This window comes from Heloderma suspectum, chromosome 4 (assembly GCF_057233095.1).
Source record: "Heloderma suspectum isolate Gila_16-S chromosome 4, 16-S_ref, whole genome shotgun sequence".
Lineage (NCBI taxonomy): Eukaryota > Metazoa > Chordata > Lepidosauria > Squamata > Helodermatidae > Heloderma > Heloderma suspectum.
This window is the reverse complement of record NC_139461.1, coordinates 228381909-228401463: the sequence shown is the minus strand read 5'-3', so window position 1 is coordinate 228401463 and position 19555 is coordinate 228381909. Positions and strand designations below refer to the sequence as shown.

At 39.1% G+C, this 19555-nt stretch overlaps 1 protein-coding gene across 1 annotated transcript in view; it reads left to right on the top strand.

Annotated features, from left to right (window-relative positions):
• The window catches only part of ELAVL4 (ELAV like RNA binding protein 4), a 127619-nt gene extending 121443 nt beyond the window's left edge, over nt 1–6176 (top strand). Inside the window, exons 5-7 of the mRNA XM_084848267.1 lie at nt 2072–2297; nt 3450–3488; nt 5849–6176. Of these exons, the coding sequence (XP_084704393.1) occupies nt 2072–2297; nt 3450–3488; nt 5849–6176 (593 nt within the window). The remainder of the gene's footprint in view (nt 1–2071; nt 2298–3449; nt 3489–5848) is intronic.
• Nucleotides 6177–19555: the final 13379 nt, after the last annotated feature.

The following is a 19555-nucleotide window of genomic DNA, read 5'->3' as shown; positions in this document are numbered from 1 at the left end:
CTTCCTGTAACTTGAGCCTATGATTCCGTGTCCTGAACTCTGGGATGATCGAGAAGCGATCCTGGCCTTCCTCTCTTTGACAACCTTTCAAGTCCTTGAAGAGTGCTATCATATCTCCCCTCAGTCTTTTCAAGGCAGAAGGGTCAAATCCTCCCTCCCTGCTACACACACAAACTAGGGATGTCAGAGAATTTCACCACGAATCTCAGGGACACCGAATGCCAGTGCATTCGGCCCCTCGAAATCGGTGGTGAAACGGTCTGCCCCCCCACCCCCCCGGGATGGGACTTACCTTGGGCGAATCTCCCTGGCGGCGGCGGCTCCGGCAGCCGGTCTTCCGACCAGCTGCTGCCGCCACCATCTCCAAGTTAAAAAAAAAAAAGTGATAGGCTATGTAAAGATTTACGTAGCCTATCACGGCTAGTTTTTTAAAAAAATACCGTGATAGGCTACGTAAATGTTTACGTAGCCTATCACGGCTGAGTTAAAAAAAAAAAACACCGCGCGTATGAAAATGGCGGCGCCCATGGGCGCCGCCATTTGCGTTCCTTATTTTGGCACGTCTAGTCTACGTAAACATTTACGTAGACTACGGCGAAAATACGCTATTTGCGTTCCCCTTATTTTCGCCGTAGTCTACGTAAATGTTTACGTAGACTAGACGTGCCAAAATAAGAAACGCAAATGGCGGTGCCCATGGGCGCCGCCATTTGCATACGCGCGTTCGTTTGTTTTTTTAACTCAGCCATGATAGGCTACGTAAACATTTACGTAGCCTATCACGGCTGACTGCAGGAACGCAAACGGCAGCGGTTACGGCCGCCGCCATTTGCAGACCCGGCCGGCCAGGATTCACGGCGGGAGGGACGGGGCGCCTCCCCCCCGGCCAGAATTTCGGGGGGGAGGGACGGGGCGCCTCCCCCCGGCCAGAATTTCGGGGGGAGGGATGGAGCGCCTCCCCCCCACCGCGAATCAAATTTCGTAAAAGGTAAGTGACTTTCGTACATCCCTAAAAAACACACACCCTTTTCTTTCTTTCTTTTTTATTGAATGACTCATCTGAACAAAGGGCTGGATGTGCCTGATCTTGTCTGATCTCAGAAGCTAAGCAGGGTCAGCACTGGTTAGTACTTGGATAGGAGACTGCCTGGGAATCAGGCTTCCTGCATTGGGAGATTTCAGGATAGAAAAAAAGAAAGGACTTCTTCACACAGCACAGAGTCAAACTATGGAGCAAGAGTAGCGATGGCCACCACTTTGAATGGCTTCAAAAGGGGATTGGATAAATTCATGGAGGATCAGGGTGTCAATGGCTGCTAGTCCTGATGGCTGTGTGCTACCTCCAGTATCAGAGGCAGTATGCCTATGTACACCAGTTGGGAGGGAGGGTGCTGTTGCACTCATGTCCTGCTAGTGGGTTTCCCATGGGCAGCTGGTTAGCCACCATGTAAAGAGAATGCTGAACTAGATGGATCCTTGGTATGATCCACTAGGGCTCTTCTCGTGTTCTCATTAGAAAAAGGAATAGGAATGTCTGATATTTTTATTTTAAATGAATGAAAGCAGCCACATGTTTACAATGGCATGGGCCGTATCCATCACAGAACACATGCTACTGGGGCTCACCACTAGTGCAACAGGAAGTTAGCAGATCCTGCAGCAATCAAAAACAAGTGAAATACTTGTTTCTGGAATGGCACAGGTCAGCTGAGTTTGCAGAAAGGAGCTCTGCTGACCTGTCCTGTCTGGAAATGAGCATTTCTGCTCATTTCTGGGATTACTGTTGGAAGTGCTAGTTCCTGTCACAGAAGCCATGGGTCCCACTAGCAGAACAGAAACAGTGGGAGTGCCATTGGCAGTATTGGATACTGCCCCATATCTATTTTTAAACTTAGTTCTTTGCATACCCAAGTGCTTATAGAACCATGAATGTTCTACATATAGATGGAGTTATTAAGGTTGTAATAGATTTCATTGAGGACCAGTGTTGTATTTCCCTTTGTATTGTGTAGGCTCTTGAAGTTTCCTTTTATCCTCCTTTACTTAATTAAATTCCATATTCTTTTTCCAGGTGTTTCTCGTGGCGTGGGATTTATCCGTTTTGATAAGAGAATAGAGGCAGAAGAAGCCATAAAGGGACTTAATGGCCAGAAACCTAGTGGTGCTACAGAACCGATTACTGTGAAGTTTGCTAATAACCCTAGTCAGAAAACAAGCCAAGCCCTCCTTTCCCAGCTGTATCAGTCTCCCAACAGACGCTATCCAGGACCTCTCCACCACCAGGCTCAAAGATTCAGGTAACTGTCTCCAAAATAATTTATATTATTCTATTTATCATAGTGTGGGTCAAGAGTTATGCTAAAAAAATATAGACACCTAATTAAAGCATCTAATCAATGGGAGCTGGATGCACCATCACTAGCTGCAGCTAGGTTATTAAGTTACCAGATCAGTGGTTCAACTAGATTTTGTTCAGCAAACATATGATGGGATAACTTAAGTGACTTATTGCTCCATGTAAAAAATAAAAAATAGCTACCCTGTCTTTCATTTGTTTGTGGAGTGCATTGACTTCTCTGAATTAGTGTGACAGGAAGGATTAGTACATTTGTATGGGGCTACTGACCATCAAATGCCTGTTTAATATATATATTTAAAGAACAATTTAAAGAACAATTACTGATTTATATGAAGTAGCTATGATAAATGTTAAGGGTTTAAAAAACAAACAAACCATTTTTTCTGACCAGTGTAGCTTATTTCATTTTATTATTTATTGCCTGAAAACTTGCCGACTGCAGAGGGGGGAAAAAAAGTCCTTTGCATAATTCATTAATATCAAAATAGCCATGTATTGTAAAAGTTGGGGAGGCCTTTATTCGTATTACCTGACTACCCATCAAGCTAAGCCTTCTCAATTTTCTTTAATGATTTGATCTACAAAATGTTGGGATAATCTGCCCTTACAAACTTTTAAAGATCAAAAGTAAATTCTTCCCATCAAAAGGAGAATGTCTGTACAGAGTGGAAAAACCTGGAATCCTAAATAGCCACAGCTAGTATGTTCATCCTAAAGTTTTTAGTATGTAATTCTATTCACAAGTTTAATGGCAATGCAAAGATAAATAGCTGAAACTATGGTAATTGTTACAATTTCACACTAATACAGTGTGCAAAAGCAAAATCATAAGGGACTTCTTCTGTGCCGAATCTAATTGTGAGATGGTGGAACGTTACCTTTCTTCGTTACCACCACAGCTAATAATGGCATTCATTTATTGTGGAAGTAGAAGTAGCTTTATAGCTGCTGATTGATTAGACCCACTAGATATACAGGAGATGATGTTGACAATTTCTTCTTTGAAAATGGAGCATTATTAATAAAAGTTCCATTGAGCAATCTTGCCATCTGTGAGACATTAACCCAGAGACCCTCCTTCTCTTTTCAGGCTGGACAATTTGCTTAATATGGCCTATGGCGTAAAGAGGTAATTAGAATTCCACAGATTGCCAGATGTCCATGTTGGCACAGATTGGTGCTATATTTTTTTTTAATTCACTAACTTTATTTTTTTTTAATTCCTTCCTTTTTTTCCACCAGCATGCCAATTGTTTTCTATCTTTTCTTTTGGACTTCAGTTGGTTTTCTTTAACACCATGCACAAACACATACAACAATAGCGTGTGGATTTTTTTGTTTCACTTTTCTTTTGTTGCAGGTCTTCTAAGATGGTTTAGGTGCAACAGCTACAAGCGTTCTGATTCCCAACTTGTTCTGTTTAATGGTTTTTAAGTTTCACCGAATCAGAGTTTTATTAACAAAGATTTAGTGTCACAGGGCTGATAGTGCAAAACTGTCGCAACCAATATTGACTTAAAAAAATTAGGGAGCCCACATCTTTTCTCCTGCTTATCTTTCTTAAAGTATTGTAACTGTATGCACCTTAATCAGACCTACGTTTTCTTTGTTACAGGTTTAACAAGTGTTCCCAGTAATTTGGAGCTTTTGATTTGTTTGCTTTTAATTTGAGGTTTGCTTGTTTTGAATTGGATTTCATATTTAGATCACTGGAAATTTGAAAATGCTGTCATGACAGCATAAGAACGTTACATTACTATGGCTTCTTTGTTAAGAATCCACATATGTTAGCATAGACATTAAATAAAATATCATAATTAAGGACTGTTTCACACATTTAAAATTCAGAAATGCTACATGCCTAGTGGCAATCGCCACAATCCCATACACAGCTGTGTGCACATATGTCCCATTCCTGTGACCCATTCATCTTGAAATAAAGGTGCAAGTATTGAGGAAATCTGGAGTATCACACGCAAACAGTTTGTACTGTAACCTATGTACACATACACCAGCACATGTACAGTATTTGTGGATTGTAGTACTGTGAATGAGTACTTGGTCTGTCTTCTGAAATGATACAGAATGGGGCAACCATTCAAGACTCAAATTAACTATAATAAGCTGAACCATGGGGGAACATCTTCAAGAAAAGCCATGCCCCAATATTGTACACATATTGCTCCTCTATTATTTATGGTGTACTTCAGAAGTGAGAGTGTATGTGTTTTCTCTGCACAAAGGATAGATTAAGATGACAGAAAGATGTACAGTGGCCACTTCAAAGCTTACCACCTGGTGCTTAGAATCATGTGAGTAAGCACTTGTGTTTGAATAGTCTGAACACACTATCAAGCTCTGTGATTATAAGCTCTTTGCTTCCCTTCATTTCTGTGTGGCTATGGAGAGGCTTAATTGCAGATTGGAAACTATCGACTGCCATCTTCCCATGTAATTACAAATACCCATGTGGTAAGTTTTTAAGCAGTTACCACATAGTCCACAGACTTTGGAATTCACCTGGAGATTATCTTCATGTACGACAAAGTTATCTATGAAGAAGCCCTAAGGCTGCATTCCTTTACCCTCTTACTTTGGAATAAGCCCCACTGAACTCAGTGGGACTAACTTTTGAGTAGACGTGCCTAGAAATGCCTGTTAGTCATCTCAAACTATAAACTCTTCTAGACGTTTGAAAACATTCGTCATGCTATGCTATGCTATGGTAAGTAATAAGTCTAGTATTTGGTAGAAAACAGAAGTGCTCACTGCTTTTTGTCATTACAAAGAAGTAGTGTATCTTCTGGGCAAACCCATACCCACTTTAATTATATACATTTAAAGGGAGAGAATTCACCCTTCTAGTGCACATTTAAATTTCACACCACATGTTTGATGGGGTATCAGTTGGAACCTATCGTACACTTTTTCTAGGCTTTCAGTCATTTCAAATACATTTCCCAGGTAATTTTATTAATACCCACACGATTTCCAGTATATTTTTTTTCCACAACTAAGAGAGTATTTAGTGGTATTTTCAGTATGTATGTATATATTCATATTTGGTAACAGAATAAATAGTGTGATAACTCTTATTGAACCAACTAGGTGTTAGCATATGTAAGCTTTCATCAGGCAGAAAAGCTGTTAGCTAGAGCCTAATCAGATGAAAGCATGTGCTATATTACAGCATAAAGAAGAGTTCCTTTAACTGCAGGGTGCAACATAGTTTAACCACATTCTCCAAGGAGAGTGCCAAGCCACACCCAATTCCAGTGGGTTATTTTGAGTGAAACAATTGTTGTTTCTGAGGCATTCAGTAGTACTTGTATAACCGAATGTTACAACTAGACATGTATTCTTAACTACAGAGAATTTGACAGGCTTTGGGCAGGGGAGGAGTCAGGGATTTGGTTTTATGTTACTTATGCTTGAAATGTGATCTAGATTAACACTTCTTTTTGTTGTTTTTCTTTGTTAATCTGGTAGGTTTTCTCCAATTACAATTGATGGGATGACAAGCCTTGTGGGAATGAATATTCCTGGCCATACTGGGACTGGATGGTGCATCTTTGTCTACAACTTATCACCCGACTCAGATGAAAGCGTGCTGTGGCAGCTGTTTGGCCCCTTTGGAGCAGTCAATAATGTCAAGGTGATCCGCGACTTCAACACCAACAAGTGCAAGGGATTTGGCTTTGTCACTATGACCAACTATGATGAAGCTGCCATGGCAATCGCCAGCCTTAACGGATACCGCTTAGGAGACAGAGTATTGCAAGTTTCCTTTAAAACCAACAAAACCCATAAATCCTGAATTTCATATCCTTAATAATAATAATTATTATTATAAATATATATATATATAAAAATATATATACGAACAAAAAAAAAAACTCTTCAAGGCTTATATACAACCATGGACTTTTATAAGCCAGTGTTGCCTAAGTATTAAAACATTGGATATCCTGTGAACAGGAAAGGATTTTATAATGCTTAGAAAAAAAAAACTTTGATGCATTGAATGTTCTTTCATAGCTGTCGTTGTTGAATATAATATACATAGATAACAATGTGCAGGGATTTTTACCCGGCCAGCTAGTTTTACTACCTTCCTTGAAGGTGGGTCTTTTTAAGATGACCATTCACTCATTTGAAGATAAAAAATGAAAAACCTAAAACCATTTTTACAAACGAATGGGAATAGCAGATTGTGCTCTTTTTTTCCAAAATGTTTGATCCAATCAGATTGGTAAACCCCCAACATAAATTAAAGAGGAACAATAAAAATTGCAAAACAAAAAACATAATTTTGCAACTTTTTTTATTTTTCCTTTTTTCTTTTATATCATGTGAACTAGACAGTCTTCTCTTAGGGATAGGGTAAAAGGGGGGATACCTGATGACATAACAGTTTAAATAACATTAACAATGTTGCCAAAGAGGTGGTCTCTTTGCTGAAAATGGGTTTCAAGAAAAATCTATTTTTATAAAATATAAAGAATTTTTACAAGAGAATCTGGATTTGAGAAAAAAAATATTTTGACTGGCTAATTTAGGGGAAATTGACAACTTTGTCATGTTCATACTGCACTGGTAACTTTTTAGAGATCAAGATGTGTGTTTTAAACTGGATTAAGTAGATTGTTTTTTGAAGGATGGGCTACAAACAGATGATCTTCGTATCTTTTCATAGCATGTAATAAAAATATTAAATACAGAAAGGGAGAGTGTTCTTCCCAGGCACACAGTTACCCACAGTCAAAACCCAAAAGCAAGGAGATGAGTTGCAGGATGGTTTTTCTTTAAGTCATCAGTATGGGATATCAGCAGAACAAAAGTTTTGGAAAAAAAATTAATTTTAATCAAAAACTTCCTTTGTTCGAGCAGTAGGTGCTACAAAATTATTTACATATCTTAGTATCATAGTTCAATGTAATGTGTTTAGAGAAAAAAAGTACATTTGCTTTAAATTCATTAAGAATTTTCAGATTCACTTTCTAGCCCATACTGATATAAATTGGGCTGTGTTGGCACATTTGAAACACTCTTTATGTTGCTTGAAACACTTATTTATTTAATTGCTGATGTGACGCATATGCCAAAATCAGATATTGCTAGTTTGGCTAGTCTACTTATTTGTTTACTTAAACAATGGGAAGAAGCATATTATTGTGTCATTTCGTTGTGTGTGTATGTGTATATATAATATAAATATATATATATATATATATATATAAAGTTATTTTTTTTTCTTTTTGTTAACTTATTATTCTAAGTTGTAACACTTTGCTAGTTTTGTTTGTATATGTCTTAAAATGTTTTCTTATGATACTTAAGTGGCAAGAGGTATCAAGGTAACCTGTGTAGAAATATTGTTTGATATATTGTCATGTTTGTTGTGAATATTTTTTTTCTTACTGCACAGTAGAAAAAAACAACAACTGGGTCTTTATTTTAATGTAATTCAGATTGGGGGAAACAGAGCTAAGGGAACAAAATGACTGAGGGAGTGCTCTCCCATTTCCAGTGCACTGATCCTTTTCGTATGTTTGTGCTTTGTATGGTTATATATTTAAAACAAAAAAGGTCATGCTCTTCCCTGAGTACTAGAAACAGTTACTCGCTATGCATAATCTAGTTGATAGTTAAATTTGCTATTGCTTTTCTTGTCTTGTTATATAAAATCTTTTCAATACCAGTTTAGTCTTAATGGTAATAAAACGTTATGGTTCTTTATAACCTGTGCTTATTTTGTGTATTTTTTCCCACTAACTGCATGTAACCCAAGTACTCTTTTGCTTTGGTTGTTCCTTTTTTTCCCACACTGAAGACGCAGACATTTTCTTGTAGACCAATAATTTAAAAGCAGAGGCTGCATCCTAAATTTCGTCAGTTCATTTACATTTTTAAGTGATTTTAGTTTCAAACAAAAAAGACAATACCCTCATTCAATGTTTGGGGAAAACCTTTCTACATCATCTGTTGTGAAAGAGTGCAGTTTGCTGGGAAAGTTTTGATGCAATTTCTAAGCATTAGTGGGGAAGGCATGTCAGAATCTTTTCTCTACAATGTGTTTTACTATCTGAATTTTAAAAAAAAATTCTTAGGACCAGGCAGTTGAAAAATTTAGTTATAATGTATGACTTCATGTTTAACTTGCTAGTTTAGTTCATTTCTGAGGGGAAGTATTGTAAATGTTTTTTTCATAACCTTGTTGTGTTTGAATTATTTGTATTTAAATTGTCCAGACAATAAATGAAAGTGTGTAGAATGGCTATGGACTTGCCATATTTTTAAACGTGTTCAGATGTCTTCGTAACTACAGCTACCTCATATCTAAATAGTTCCTAACCTTGTAACTTGGACGGTTTTAATTCTAGTACCATTTTGTCCAGTTGTAGTACTGGAACCCAGCCTTTATTCCTTTTCAATGCATGCATAAGAACACATGTTTACATTTTGTTTCATAACTAAGCCTGCTGCTTGCCAACCACACTTTGCTATTGTGGTATGGTGAAGCAATCTCTGATTCTTAAAAGCTCTGTTGGTGTAGCTAAAATTGGCCTTGGTAGAGCTTGTCTAGGAAGGAGGGCTTTTATCAGTTGTATCTCTCCTTCCCAGTAACAGGAGGCTATCACAGTCTCTATTTTGGTAGAGAGGTATTTTACTGCTAGTGCCAAATAGAAAAATATTCTATTATTCTTCTTATCCAGGGGCCGGAGGCTGATCGTGCTTCAGTGCCTTGAACTGGCAGGAATAATTTGGCAGACAGCACTACTGCATGATTAAGTGATTAGAAACAAATATACAATATAGTTCCTGAAAAAAAATCTTTCAGGTTGTCGCACTCCACTCTTGTCAACCTGACAGAAAAGGAAAGGAGGAAAGGCACAAAGCAGAGGTAGGAAGGAGTGAGGCTGGTCTCATAGAGAATGCAGCAGCCAAGTCCACGTATTAGTCAAATGAGTGAAATAACTTAATCTGGAAACATTTAAGGGGTCAGAGAGTGATCCACTCTGGCCTATTGTTGTTAAGAGGCTTCCCACCTCATCTGGCTAACTTTCCTGTAGTTCCCTCTTTTAGCCACAGCTGGGTGGTATCACACAGCCTTGAGTGGTATCATACTGGGTGGTATCACGCAGCCTGATATGTCCAGGTTCATTACCTCCTTCGCACTCATCCTGACAAAGAGAGACCATAACATTGGCTTGACAACTTTACTGGAAGAATTTTAAGAATGCAGGATATAGTAAATCTGAGGTTTTGAATGGCATTAGAGAAATTGCTTACATGATCAATCATCCTGGAATCACAACACTTAAAATAGCTGTAGCCTTTGGATGTAAACTTTGAAGGCATGAATCAGTCTCTAAAGCTTATTGAAAGCATCAAGAGCACTTAACCACCAGGCTTTTGATGCACCTGTCTTGCATCTCTTGTTAAGTGATCATGGACACAATAATAGATATATTACCTCTACTATACAGATATAGGTGAAGTACAGAGTACTCCAGAAAAATAGAAAATACCTAGGGATGGATAATTCAGTAAAACTCAAGCTCATCAAGGTTCTCCAGTTTACACCTCGAAGTTCATTCCAACTTGTTACCATACCAGATTGTGAGCTCTTTTTTGGAACAAAAATGTGTGTGTGTTTTCATGTGCAGTTTTCTATGTAGACCTTTGTTGAACACATTTTTGTTGCACAGATCTCACAGATCCTGACCACAGATGGCATTTGAGTCTGTCTTCAGTTCCAGGAGATTCATTCTGGTCAGAAGTGGACTGAAACTAATTTTTCACCCATCCCTACAAATAACCCAAGATAGTCAGCAATGGGGAAAATCTGAAACATCCTGGAGTTCCTCTGTGTAGGTAGTGGTAAACTTAACATAGCTATCTAGTGATAACCTACTACTTCCTAGAGAAGTAAAATTTCCAGAAATTTTGAGGCCACAGGAAAAAAAGGGTTCTTTTTTCAGAAAAAAATGAAATTTTGGGAAAATAAGCAGTACTTATTTTTTTTAGCACGCTTTACAGATCTAAAGTCACTTTGTTGCTTTAAGACAGCCTTCCCCAACCTGGTGCCTTCTAGATATTTTGGACTTCAGCTCCCATCAGCCTCAGGCATCATGGCTAATGGTCAGGAATGCTAGACACTGGAGTACAAAACATCTGGAGGGCACCAGGTTGGGGAGGGCTGCTTTAGGAATGTAAAGCAGCCTTTCTGTTCCTAACGCTACTTTATGTATTACTTAGTTTACACATAAAATTATCATTATATTTTAAAACTTTTAAAAGTAAACTCAGAAAATTTGTAATTATTGTCTGAATAGATTATAACTACATTAAATGACTGCTACAGCATCAGCAACACAGGACTCTATAGAACGAAACCCAAGCTGTCAAGAATGCACAGTGGTGACTCTGCTCAAATGCTGGGAAACTAAGCATAAATGTCTATCAATAAAACATATTTTAGATCAATAATTTTAATAGGGAATGAAAGAACTACAGCAACTATGCTGGGAATCATGCAGAGAGGATTAAACAAACATTTTTCCCCACAGCTTCAGTATTTCCAGACATTTTACATCACCAGTCTTTCTATAAAAGTGTTCTTATTACATAGTTTTTAGAAATCATTTTGGGGGGAGTAAAGGCTGGGTAATTATATATAAATACTTTGTCTTAAATTCTAAAAGAAAATATTTCATAATCGAAAGCTGTTCAATTTTTCAGAAAACAAAAATGGTCCCTGGGAAAAACAGTTATTTTCCTGAATTTTTCCCTTTTTTTTCCAGGCCTTCACATCTCTTTGACTTTCTAATCATGTTAACAAGCAATGAAACACTCAGACAATAGATTATTATTCCCTGACTGTTTGTATGATTTGTAAAAGCTTGGGCCAAGAGAGAAATCATTTCGTGCAATCAATTAAGCATCTCTACAGCAACAGCTTAAGCAACCTGAAGGGTTGGGAGAGTTCCACCCTTACAAGTCTTAAAACTAAATTTAAATAAATAAGCTTTTTTGTTTGCTCCTAGTAGGCAGAAATCATCAGGCATTGGCTACACAAAATGTGTTCATTTCCCTGATACTTCCAAGCCCTGCTGAAATGAACATAGATTACACAGCGGTAGTGCCTGCTGAATTAATTTATGACTATCTATGACTTAGATTTTAAGTTTTTATGTTGACCTAGATTTCAATGCATTTGCCTTGTATACCTCTAAAGAGTAGTGCAGTATTTTGAAATACATTTGTTGTTTAAATAGGTTTTTCCATCTTGTTTATAGCCAGGACAACTTTTCCTCTGAAAATATATCATGAATCCTATTAAATACAAATATTCACTCTATGTTTTCTTCAGGTCCTCTTGCTTATTGAAAATATGTACCTCCTAAAACTGCAACACTGCACTTCATGGCCAAGCTTTGAAAAAAGTGTATTGGTGAGTTGCATGATGATGTGCAGGTATTCAGGACATTTACTAATAACAAACTGTTTCTTTTTGCAAGAGTTCAAATTACCATAGTGGTGAAAATAATTAGTTTCATGCTGTGGAATGAGTTTTTGCAACTTACAGCCTTCTTAAATAAATCTGAGTATTCATGATTATATTGTGAGATGTGGGAGAGAGAAATAGCCTTCCGTCATCAGTTTCCTGTGTGTATGTATATGTGTGTGTGTGTGTGTGTGTGTGTGTATATATATATATATATATAACTAATGAAATTATGATGGGTGGGTGTGGAAGAAAGAGATGTATATTTTAGGAGCCTTGGCAAGTGCAATATTAAACACTTTGGCCATATACTTCACAGGGTGTCTGTTAGGGGAGATGAGATGTGAAGGATTGCAGTGTTGTCCTGAAATGTAGCTCTTACTCACTTACATGGAGGAAATAAGCATGTTCCCTCTGGGACACCATTGGAATTGGGGTTGAAACTGTGCCTGATAATGGTCAGTGTTCTTCCATTCTCAACTGTATATCAGATTGTAACCCATTTGGGGCAATCCTATGCATGTTTAGACAGAAAAAAGTCTTAGAACTCCCAGCATTCCGCAGAATGCTGGAGCTTCTGCGAATTTGTTTCTGTCTAAACATGCATAGGTTTTCACCCTTACCTTACATTACCTGAGAATGGACCCACTCTCTGTCTGCACATTCCCATCCTTAAGATCAAACTACACATTATATTAATTATGTAGCATGTAGCTGCCCCTCTTGTGGGGTTTTCTACTCCAGTGTAAGAATGTGGAATCCTGATCCAGATTGGGACCACCACATTCTTACTTTGGAGTAAAAACAAACAAGAGGGTCAGCTGCACACTACATAATTAACAGAATGTGTAGTTTGACCCTTAGTTCAATTTCTTGGTTAGGGCACATTAAAGTATAACAGAACCCCATGAACAAAACACTAATAAAGAGTTCAAAAATATATATTTTAAGCTAAACATTCCGCCCTCATCAGTAGCTGTGCTGTTAACTGTGTATCGTGGAAGTTTGGAATGCCTGGAGATGAAAGTTCCGTAGGAGAAAAAACAGAGGTAAGACGGGTGTGATGCTTACAAATTGTCCTCCAGATTAAGGCCATTTGGACTAAGAGTAGTCAGTCTATAGATCCAGAAATTTTCTTTTTGTCAAGCACGTCAGTGTCTTTTGTTTGTTCTATTGGAAGCAACTGTAAATCTGAGAGACTATGTGAAGGTGAGTTGAAATGCCTTGCAACTAGGGATGTTGTGGGTGCCTGATACGGGGTGGAGTCCAATGGACTCTTCCCCACGCTCGGTCCCCCAGACCCGTTTGTAGACCACACAGTACTCACTGGACCCATCCGCGAGTGTCTGACAGCCCACCAGCTCCTTCCCTGAGCTGCCAGTTTACATAGAAATGGCTCGGATCTTTCTGAAACAGGAACGTTGAGCAGATTGTGGCCATAAAGCAATCCACGCAACATTACAGGTGTGAGTGGGGCATTCATGCCTGCAATGTTGCATAGATCGCCCCTATATAGCCACAATCTGTGCAACATTGCTGTTCTGGAAAGACCCGAGCCGCTATTTCTACACAAAATGGCGGCTCACTTGATGGTCACTTGCCGAGCTGTTGAGGGGCTCGTGCAGCAAATGGGCACAGGTGGTGCAGCAAGTGATCGACGACCCCGGACGGAAGTGAGCCCATCCATCCCTACTTGCAACAGGCTGCTCCAGCTTTCTGGGAAGAATCACAGATTTGTGGTTACCAAATCTTGTTCATAGGTCTGTTGTAGCTTTCCCTAGATATTGCATATGACATACATTTTTTTTTACATTCAATTAAATAAACCACATTAGTAAAAGTGCAAGTTACTGATTGGCTAATGCAATAAGTTTTGTTAGCAACTGTGCTCCTGGAAGAAGTGTGTTTTTTTGGAGATAACTGCAGGTAATGCAACGCATTCATTTACAATGGTATGATCCTGGGTTGCAAATATCTTGTTTAAGTGCAGCTTTAGCTAACAATTTACGCGGATTGGATGGTTTTCTGAATGCGATGCATGGTGGAGAAGTAAGGGCTTCCATTAAACACAATAGGATGTAATAGGGTCTTTAATTATCTTTAATTAAATAATGTCTTTAATTATCATGTGGTAATTAGGGGCAGCATGATGGTAGACCACAACAAATGGAATGTGATTTTCTTTCAAAGAATTAGCCTTTTGTTTCACAAAGAAGGGTATCCCTGGATATTACTGGTGCTCGATTGATGTTGTAGTCAATGATGGGACTAGGGTATCTGCATTGTTGGAGATGTCCTTCAAGTTCGTTACATCTTCTTAAGAAGTTTTCTTTTTTTATTACAAACGTGCTTTATCTGAAGAGCCAAACTATATATAATGGTCTTCTTTAGATGGTTTGGATGACATGGCTAGAAGTTAAGGTACAGGTGGGAATCTGTAGGTTTACAGTAAGTCTGTGACAATTTGATTGTTTTCAATGGTTAAGAGGACATCCAAGAAGGGTAATTTCGGGTTTTCAGTTGTGGTGTTATTGGTAAATGTTATCACTGGGTGGATAGTGTTGATAAATTCAGTAAAAATCTCCAAGCCCTTCCATAGTCCCAGATGACAAAAATGTATTCTGTGTAATGCCACCATATGCTAGGGTTGTAGGAAGAAGTTCTGCAGATAGTTTATTTGAATTGTCCTATAAATAGATTGGCGCATGATGGGGCCATACATGTTCCCATTGCTGTACCTTGGAGTTGTAACTTGTGATTGCCATTGAACATGAAATTGTTACAAGCGAGTACCAACTTTGCCAGGGATGTTAAGACTCCAGTACTGGGTTCATTAGTACTGGGTTTGTTAAAGGTTTTGCAAGGCAGAGAGGCCATCTTCGTGGGGTATGTTGGTGTATAAAGAAGTCTCTCTCACACACACACACACACACATACAGGCTTACTAAACTGTAATTTATGCAATAGTAACTGCTCTAACAAGCTGGTGGACCTTTTACAGTGTTCTTATTTAAAGTTATACCCACAAAGAAATTAGAGAACTTGTGTTAATGCTATATTTTGTATTTCTGAGTTTCTGTGAAAATAACCAGTGGTAACTTGGAATAAGTTACCAAAAACCTCACTTATGGCGCAATCTTATGGCTGCTAGTCAGCGACTAGCCATAGGATTGGTTGGTTTCCAGGAACCGACCTCAGAGCCTGTGCTCTGGCCCCTCCCCCACCACCTTGTAGACAGCGCAGATTGTCTCCGGGCTCGTAAGAGCAGCGTGAAGCAGGGCAAATGGGGGTGTTCCAGAGGGCGGGGAATGCAGAAGTGCCAGTACAATGCTTCCTATGTGTCATCCGGCCTCCCCCACCCCACTCTGAGGTCCCGAGGCTAGACAGCCAAAATCAGCCATCTAGACACAAATGCAGGGCAGCCGGAGCACAGAGGAGAAGATCCCCTCCGCGCTTCGCCCACCTTGCATTGGATAGGCAGTCACCTCCGAGTTCGGAGGCAGTTGGCTGTCCCGATAGGATAGCTCCCTTACTTGCCAATGCAGATCCTTAGGGGATTCCTCTTGTCATTTCTCTCTATTGTGAAAATTTTTACAACTTCGTGTCTTAGTCAATTGGCTATCCAGAAAGAAGTCATGCCTTCTTAACCATTGCGGTGGGGAGGGGGACAGGGCTGTGGGCTGGATGCAAAGACTGTCTTCTTGTGATAAAAGGAACTCCTCCCAGTGGAGGAAGTGAAACCTTTAGATTCAAAGGTTTACATTTCAGTGGAGGAAGGGAACCTTTACATTCATTGAAAATTCAAGAATATGGCTGCCCCAATGTGGTAGGGGTTGTAGAGTGTGTATTTTTACACCCTATAACCCCTTCAAAGATTTCTGCATTTCTGAAGCAAGATTTCCCTTTGCAAGAGCAATTCCAATTCTTCTGCAGCAAGACTTGTTTTACATATTAAACAATTCTAGCCTTCAGCAATGCTTTACAGAAGTTATACTGACTTCTCTGTAATTAGCTGAATCCTATGAGATCCTTGTACAACAACTCAATACAGTACCCCCCAGCGGGTCTTCATTTCATAGCAGCTCAGAGACGCAGGCATAGTTCACAGAAGACTGCTCTCTGGGGGAGACATCCCAGCTATTTGTGCTCATAAGATTGTGACTAGTTCCTGCTGAACCTGGATGTCTGTAAATGTCCAATGTTGGCCTTAGAAGCTTGGCAGACAACAGGTACCCTTCGTTGTTCTCTCCTATCTCCAGCTTTGTCTTCCATTCATCCTGCATACTCACCATCTACTGAGTATTCCTTGCATCTTCCCAGCTTCCAGTCCATCTAAACAGATCTATTGATCTCAGACTAATTTCGGACAATATACTGGTTAATCTCTGAACTGTCAACAGCCCATGTCAACTGATTAACTTGGCTGCTGCAGTAAGCCTGCCCTGAACTTCAGTTCTGCTAGATCTCCGTTGGGACGTGATCGACACTGCCTGCAGCTGACACCTTTCTTGGGTGAAAAGGCTGATTTTAGTGAAGATACATAGTTATTTTAGTAGTTCAGCCATTTTACTTTTGAGTCGCCTCTCAGATGAAAGGTATTGAGCCCTAGAGAGCTGAGACTTTTAACTTGTCTGTAATTTCAAACTTTATTCAATACACTTTATTCTGTATTTGATACACTTCTTCAGATGCACTACCAGAAAGAGATTGGGTGGGCATCCTCCCAACAACTTCTGCAGTGAAGATTGAGTTTATTTGCATCAATCAATTCTTCTGCAATCAGCTCTTCCCTGTCCCATTCAGTGCTTCTGTCTACTATTTTCATCTAATAGGCCCTATGTCTTTATTTGGTTTTCTATTTGTGACATACTTTGAAATGTTTATTATTAGTATTTGTAGCAATGTGCATTGCTACAATTTATCAAGGTTACCGGAATTTGTGCAGAATGTATTACATTGCATTGTGTAAAATATGGAGCTGTGCCACAGGATATTGTATTTAAAAATGATGAACTGGTTTAGGCACATCTTGGGTATGGGGGTGTGTTTCTGGGGGTTGGGGGAAGAGAATTGGTAATGAAAGCTACATCTTACCATTGTTTTCTTATTCCTTTTTATGCTTTCTCTGATATATTCAGAGTTGGCCACCGTTGGAGGCAAGACTCTTGCTTAGATGGACTGCCTGTTGGTCTGCTAGTATGGCAGTATTTTAACCATGCATTTAGTACTGAGAGTCTCCAATTGTTTTAAAGCACATTTTAAATTATCTGCAAAAAGCAAGCAGTTGTCTTTATTTTTACATTTTGATTTCTTCTTTCAAACATCTCTGTAGGATTTGGAAGCTTGTAGAAAACATAAGCACTCTAAGGTCTCTATTGTACTGTGTATAATTGCGTGCTGATTAATTTCCTTAGCAACCTTCCTCATAGCAACATCTGGAAAAACTAATGCTCAAGCAGAAAATATGACACTTATTTACAAGCAAATTTCAAATATACAGCAGCAGTAGCTTTTTAGGCTGGAAGTCATGACTGGATTTATTTACTCACTAAACAAAACACTAAAACGCTAAATTTTGTGTTTAAACCCGTAAGAATTGGTTTCTAACAAATAATACAATTCTGATTTTAAGTCTTGGTATGAAGCACTTAATTAATGTTGTAGGATAAGGAATCTGTCGCAAATATACAGCACTTCACCCACTCATCACCATCTGCTATGGAGAATTAAACATACAACTTGCAAATGAAATCCTACAGAGCTGGTGCAAAAAGGTCTTTGCTTGAATTTAAACAAGGCTGTGGAAACCGTCAAACACATTGCAAAAGATCATGAAAACAACAACAAATGTTTCCTGTGAGTCATTCTAACAGTGGTTTTTCATATACTGGTTCTGTTGAAAGAACACTTCTACCACATGCTAATTTTCCATATGCAAAATTCTTGTTTCACCATCTAAGTACAGTGTCATATTTTTACCAAGGCTTTCGAGCAGTATTTTCAAACATCATAAATTAAGTCAATGTAATCAAGGGTTAAGAAGGTAATCAAATGGTTATGATTTTTACCATAAAAACAGTGAACTATTTGTTTGCAGACTATTCAGTTATAGTCCGAGCACTGCTGAATTTAGTTGTAATGGAAATGACTCTACCTATACTTGTTAGATCAATCTAGGGCAGGTCTTCATAAGAATATTAGAACAGGAACATCAGGTCAAATATTTATTATTTGTAAGATTAGATTTCTCTGTGTTTGAAAATTTGGCAAATATGAAAGTTATAACAATTTAATTTCAACATATGAAATATATATATGGCAAAAGGAACTTGTAAAAACAATCATGTTGTAGTCAACTATTATTCTCTTATAAGCAACAGCTTGCCAAGGATGGGGTGACAATAGGTAGGGTTGCATTATTTGGTTAGGTATATGTTGTTGTTTTTCCTGAGACATTTCAATCTTGAGAAGCCATTATCTTGATGACCAATACCTACTTTTCAGAACTCCCCTGTAATCTACAATTAGTAAGCTAATTTTACTTAGCTCTGTTGTAACTCCTATAAAACAGGGATGTTGAACCTCTTTCAGCCTGAGGGCTGAATTCAGTTTAAGAGAAGCTTTCAGAGGCCACATTACAGTAGTTAGTGGCGCCAAAGGCAAAAGGAGTAGGGTAAAAACACCAGCATATTGTAGCTTAGAGCTCTTACTGCTAGTAACTAAGCCTTAGGAGAGGCATTTCAACCTTTCAGAATGGGGAAAAAAATTGCACAAAAGCTGGGTGGGAAGCCACCAAACAGTCAGTGGTTGGGGGAAATGGTTGGGGCCAGCAAAAGGATGTATGGCCATTTGGGGAACCCCAGAGGGCTGGATTTTGCCCTGTGCATGAGGTTCCCCACCTCTACAGTAAAATGAAGTTTAGGGATGCATGATCATGTCTTGCTATACAATTTTATGCTAAAAATCAAAATGTGTGGCACCTGGGTTACTAATTGCATGAGAATGTATGGTAATTATTATTATTAAATTTATTAATCACCCATCCGGCTGGTCACCCAGCCACTCTGGGCGATGTACAACATACAATAAAACAGTTTAAAACAATAAAATTCTACAGTAAAAACATTTTCTAAAATACCCTAACCCACCCCAAATGCCTGCCTTAACAACCACATTTTTAATGCACGACGGAAGCTCGTTAAAGAGGGGGCATGGCGGAGTTCCCTAGGGAGGGAGTTCCACAGAGTGGGGGCCACCACAGAAAAGGCCCTCTCCCTTGTCCCCACCAGTCTAGCTGTCCTGGCTGATGGGACAGAGAGAAGGCCATCCGAGGCTGATCTTGTTAAGCGGCCTGTCTGGTGCTGCTAGAGGCGCTCCTTAAGATAGGCTGGGCCGGAACCATATAGGGTTTTAAAGGTCAAAACCAACACCTTGAATTTGGCCCGGAGAACAACTGGTAACCAGTGCAACTCCTTCAACACTGGAGTGATGTGATCTCGCCGGCGACTGCCTTTAATCAGGCGAGCCGCCGCGTTCTGTACCAGCTGCAGCTTCCGAACCGTCTTAAAGGGTAACACCACGTAGAGCGCATTACAGTAGTCTAAATGAGAGGAGACCAGGGCATGTACTACCAATGGGAGCAGATGGTCGGGAAGGAAGGGGCGCAGCTGCCGTATCAGATGGAG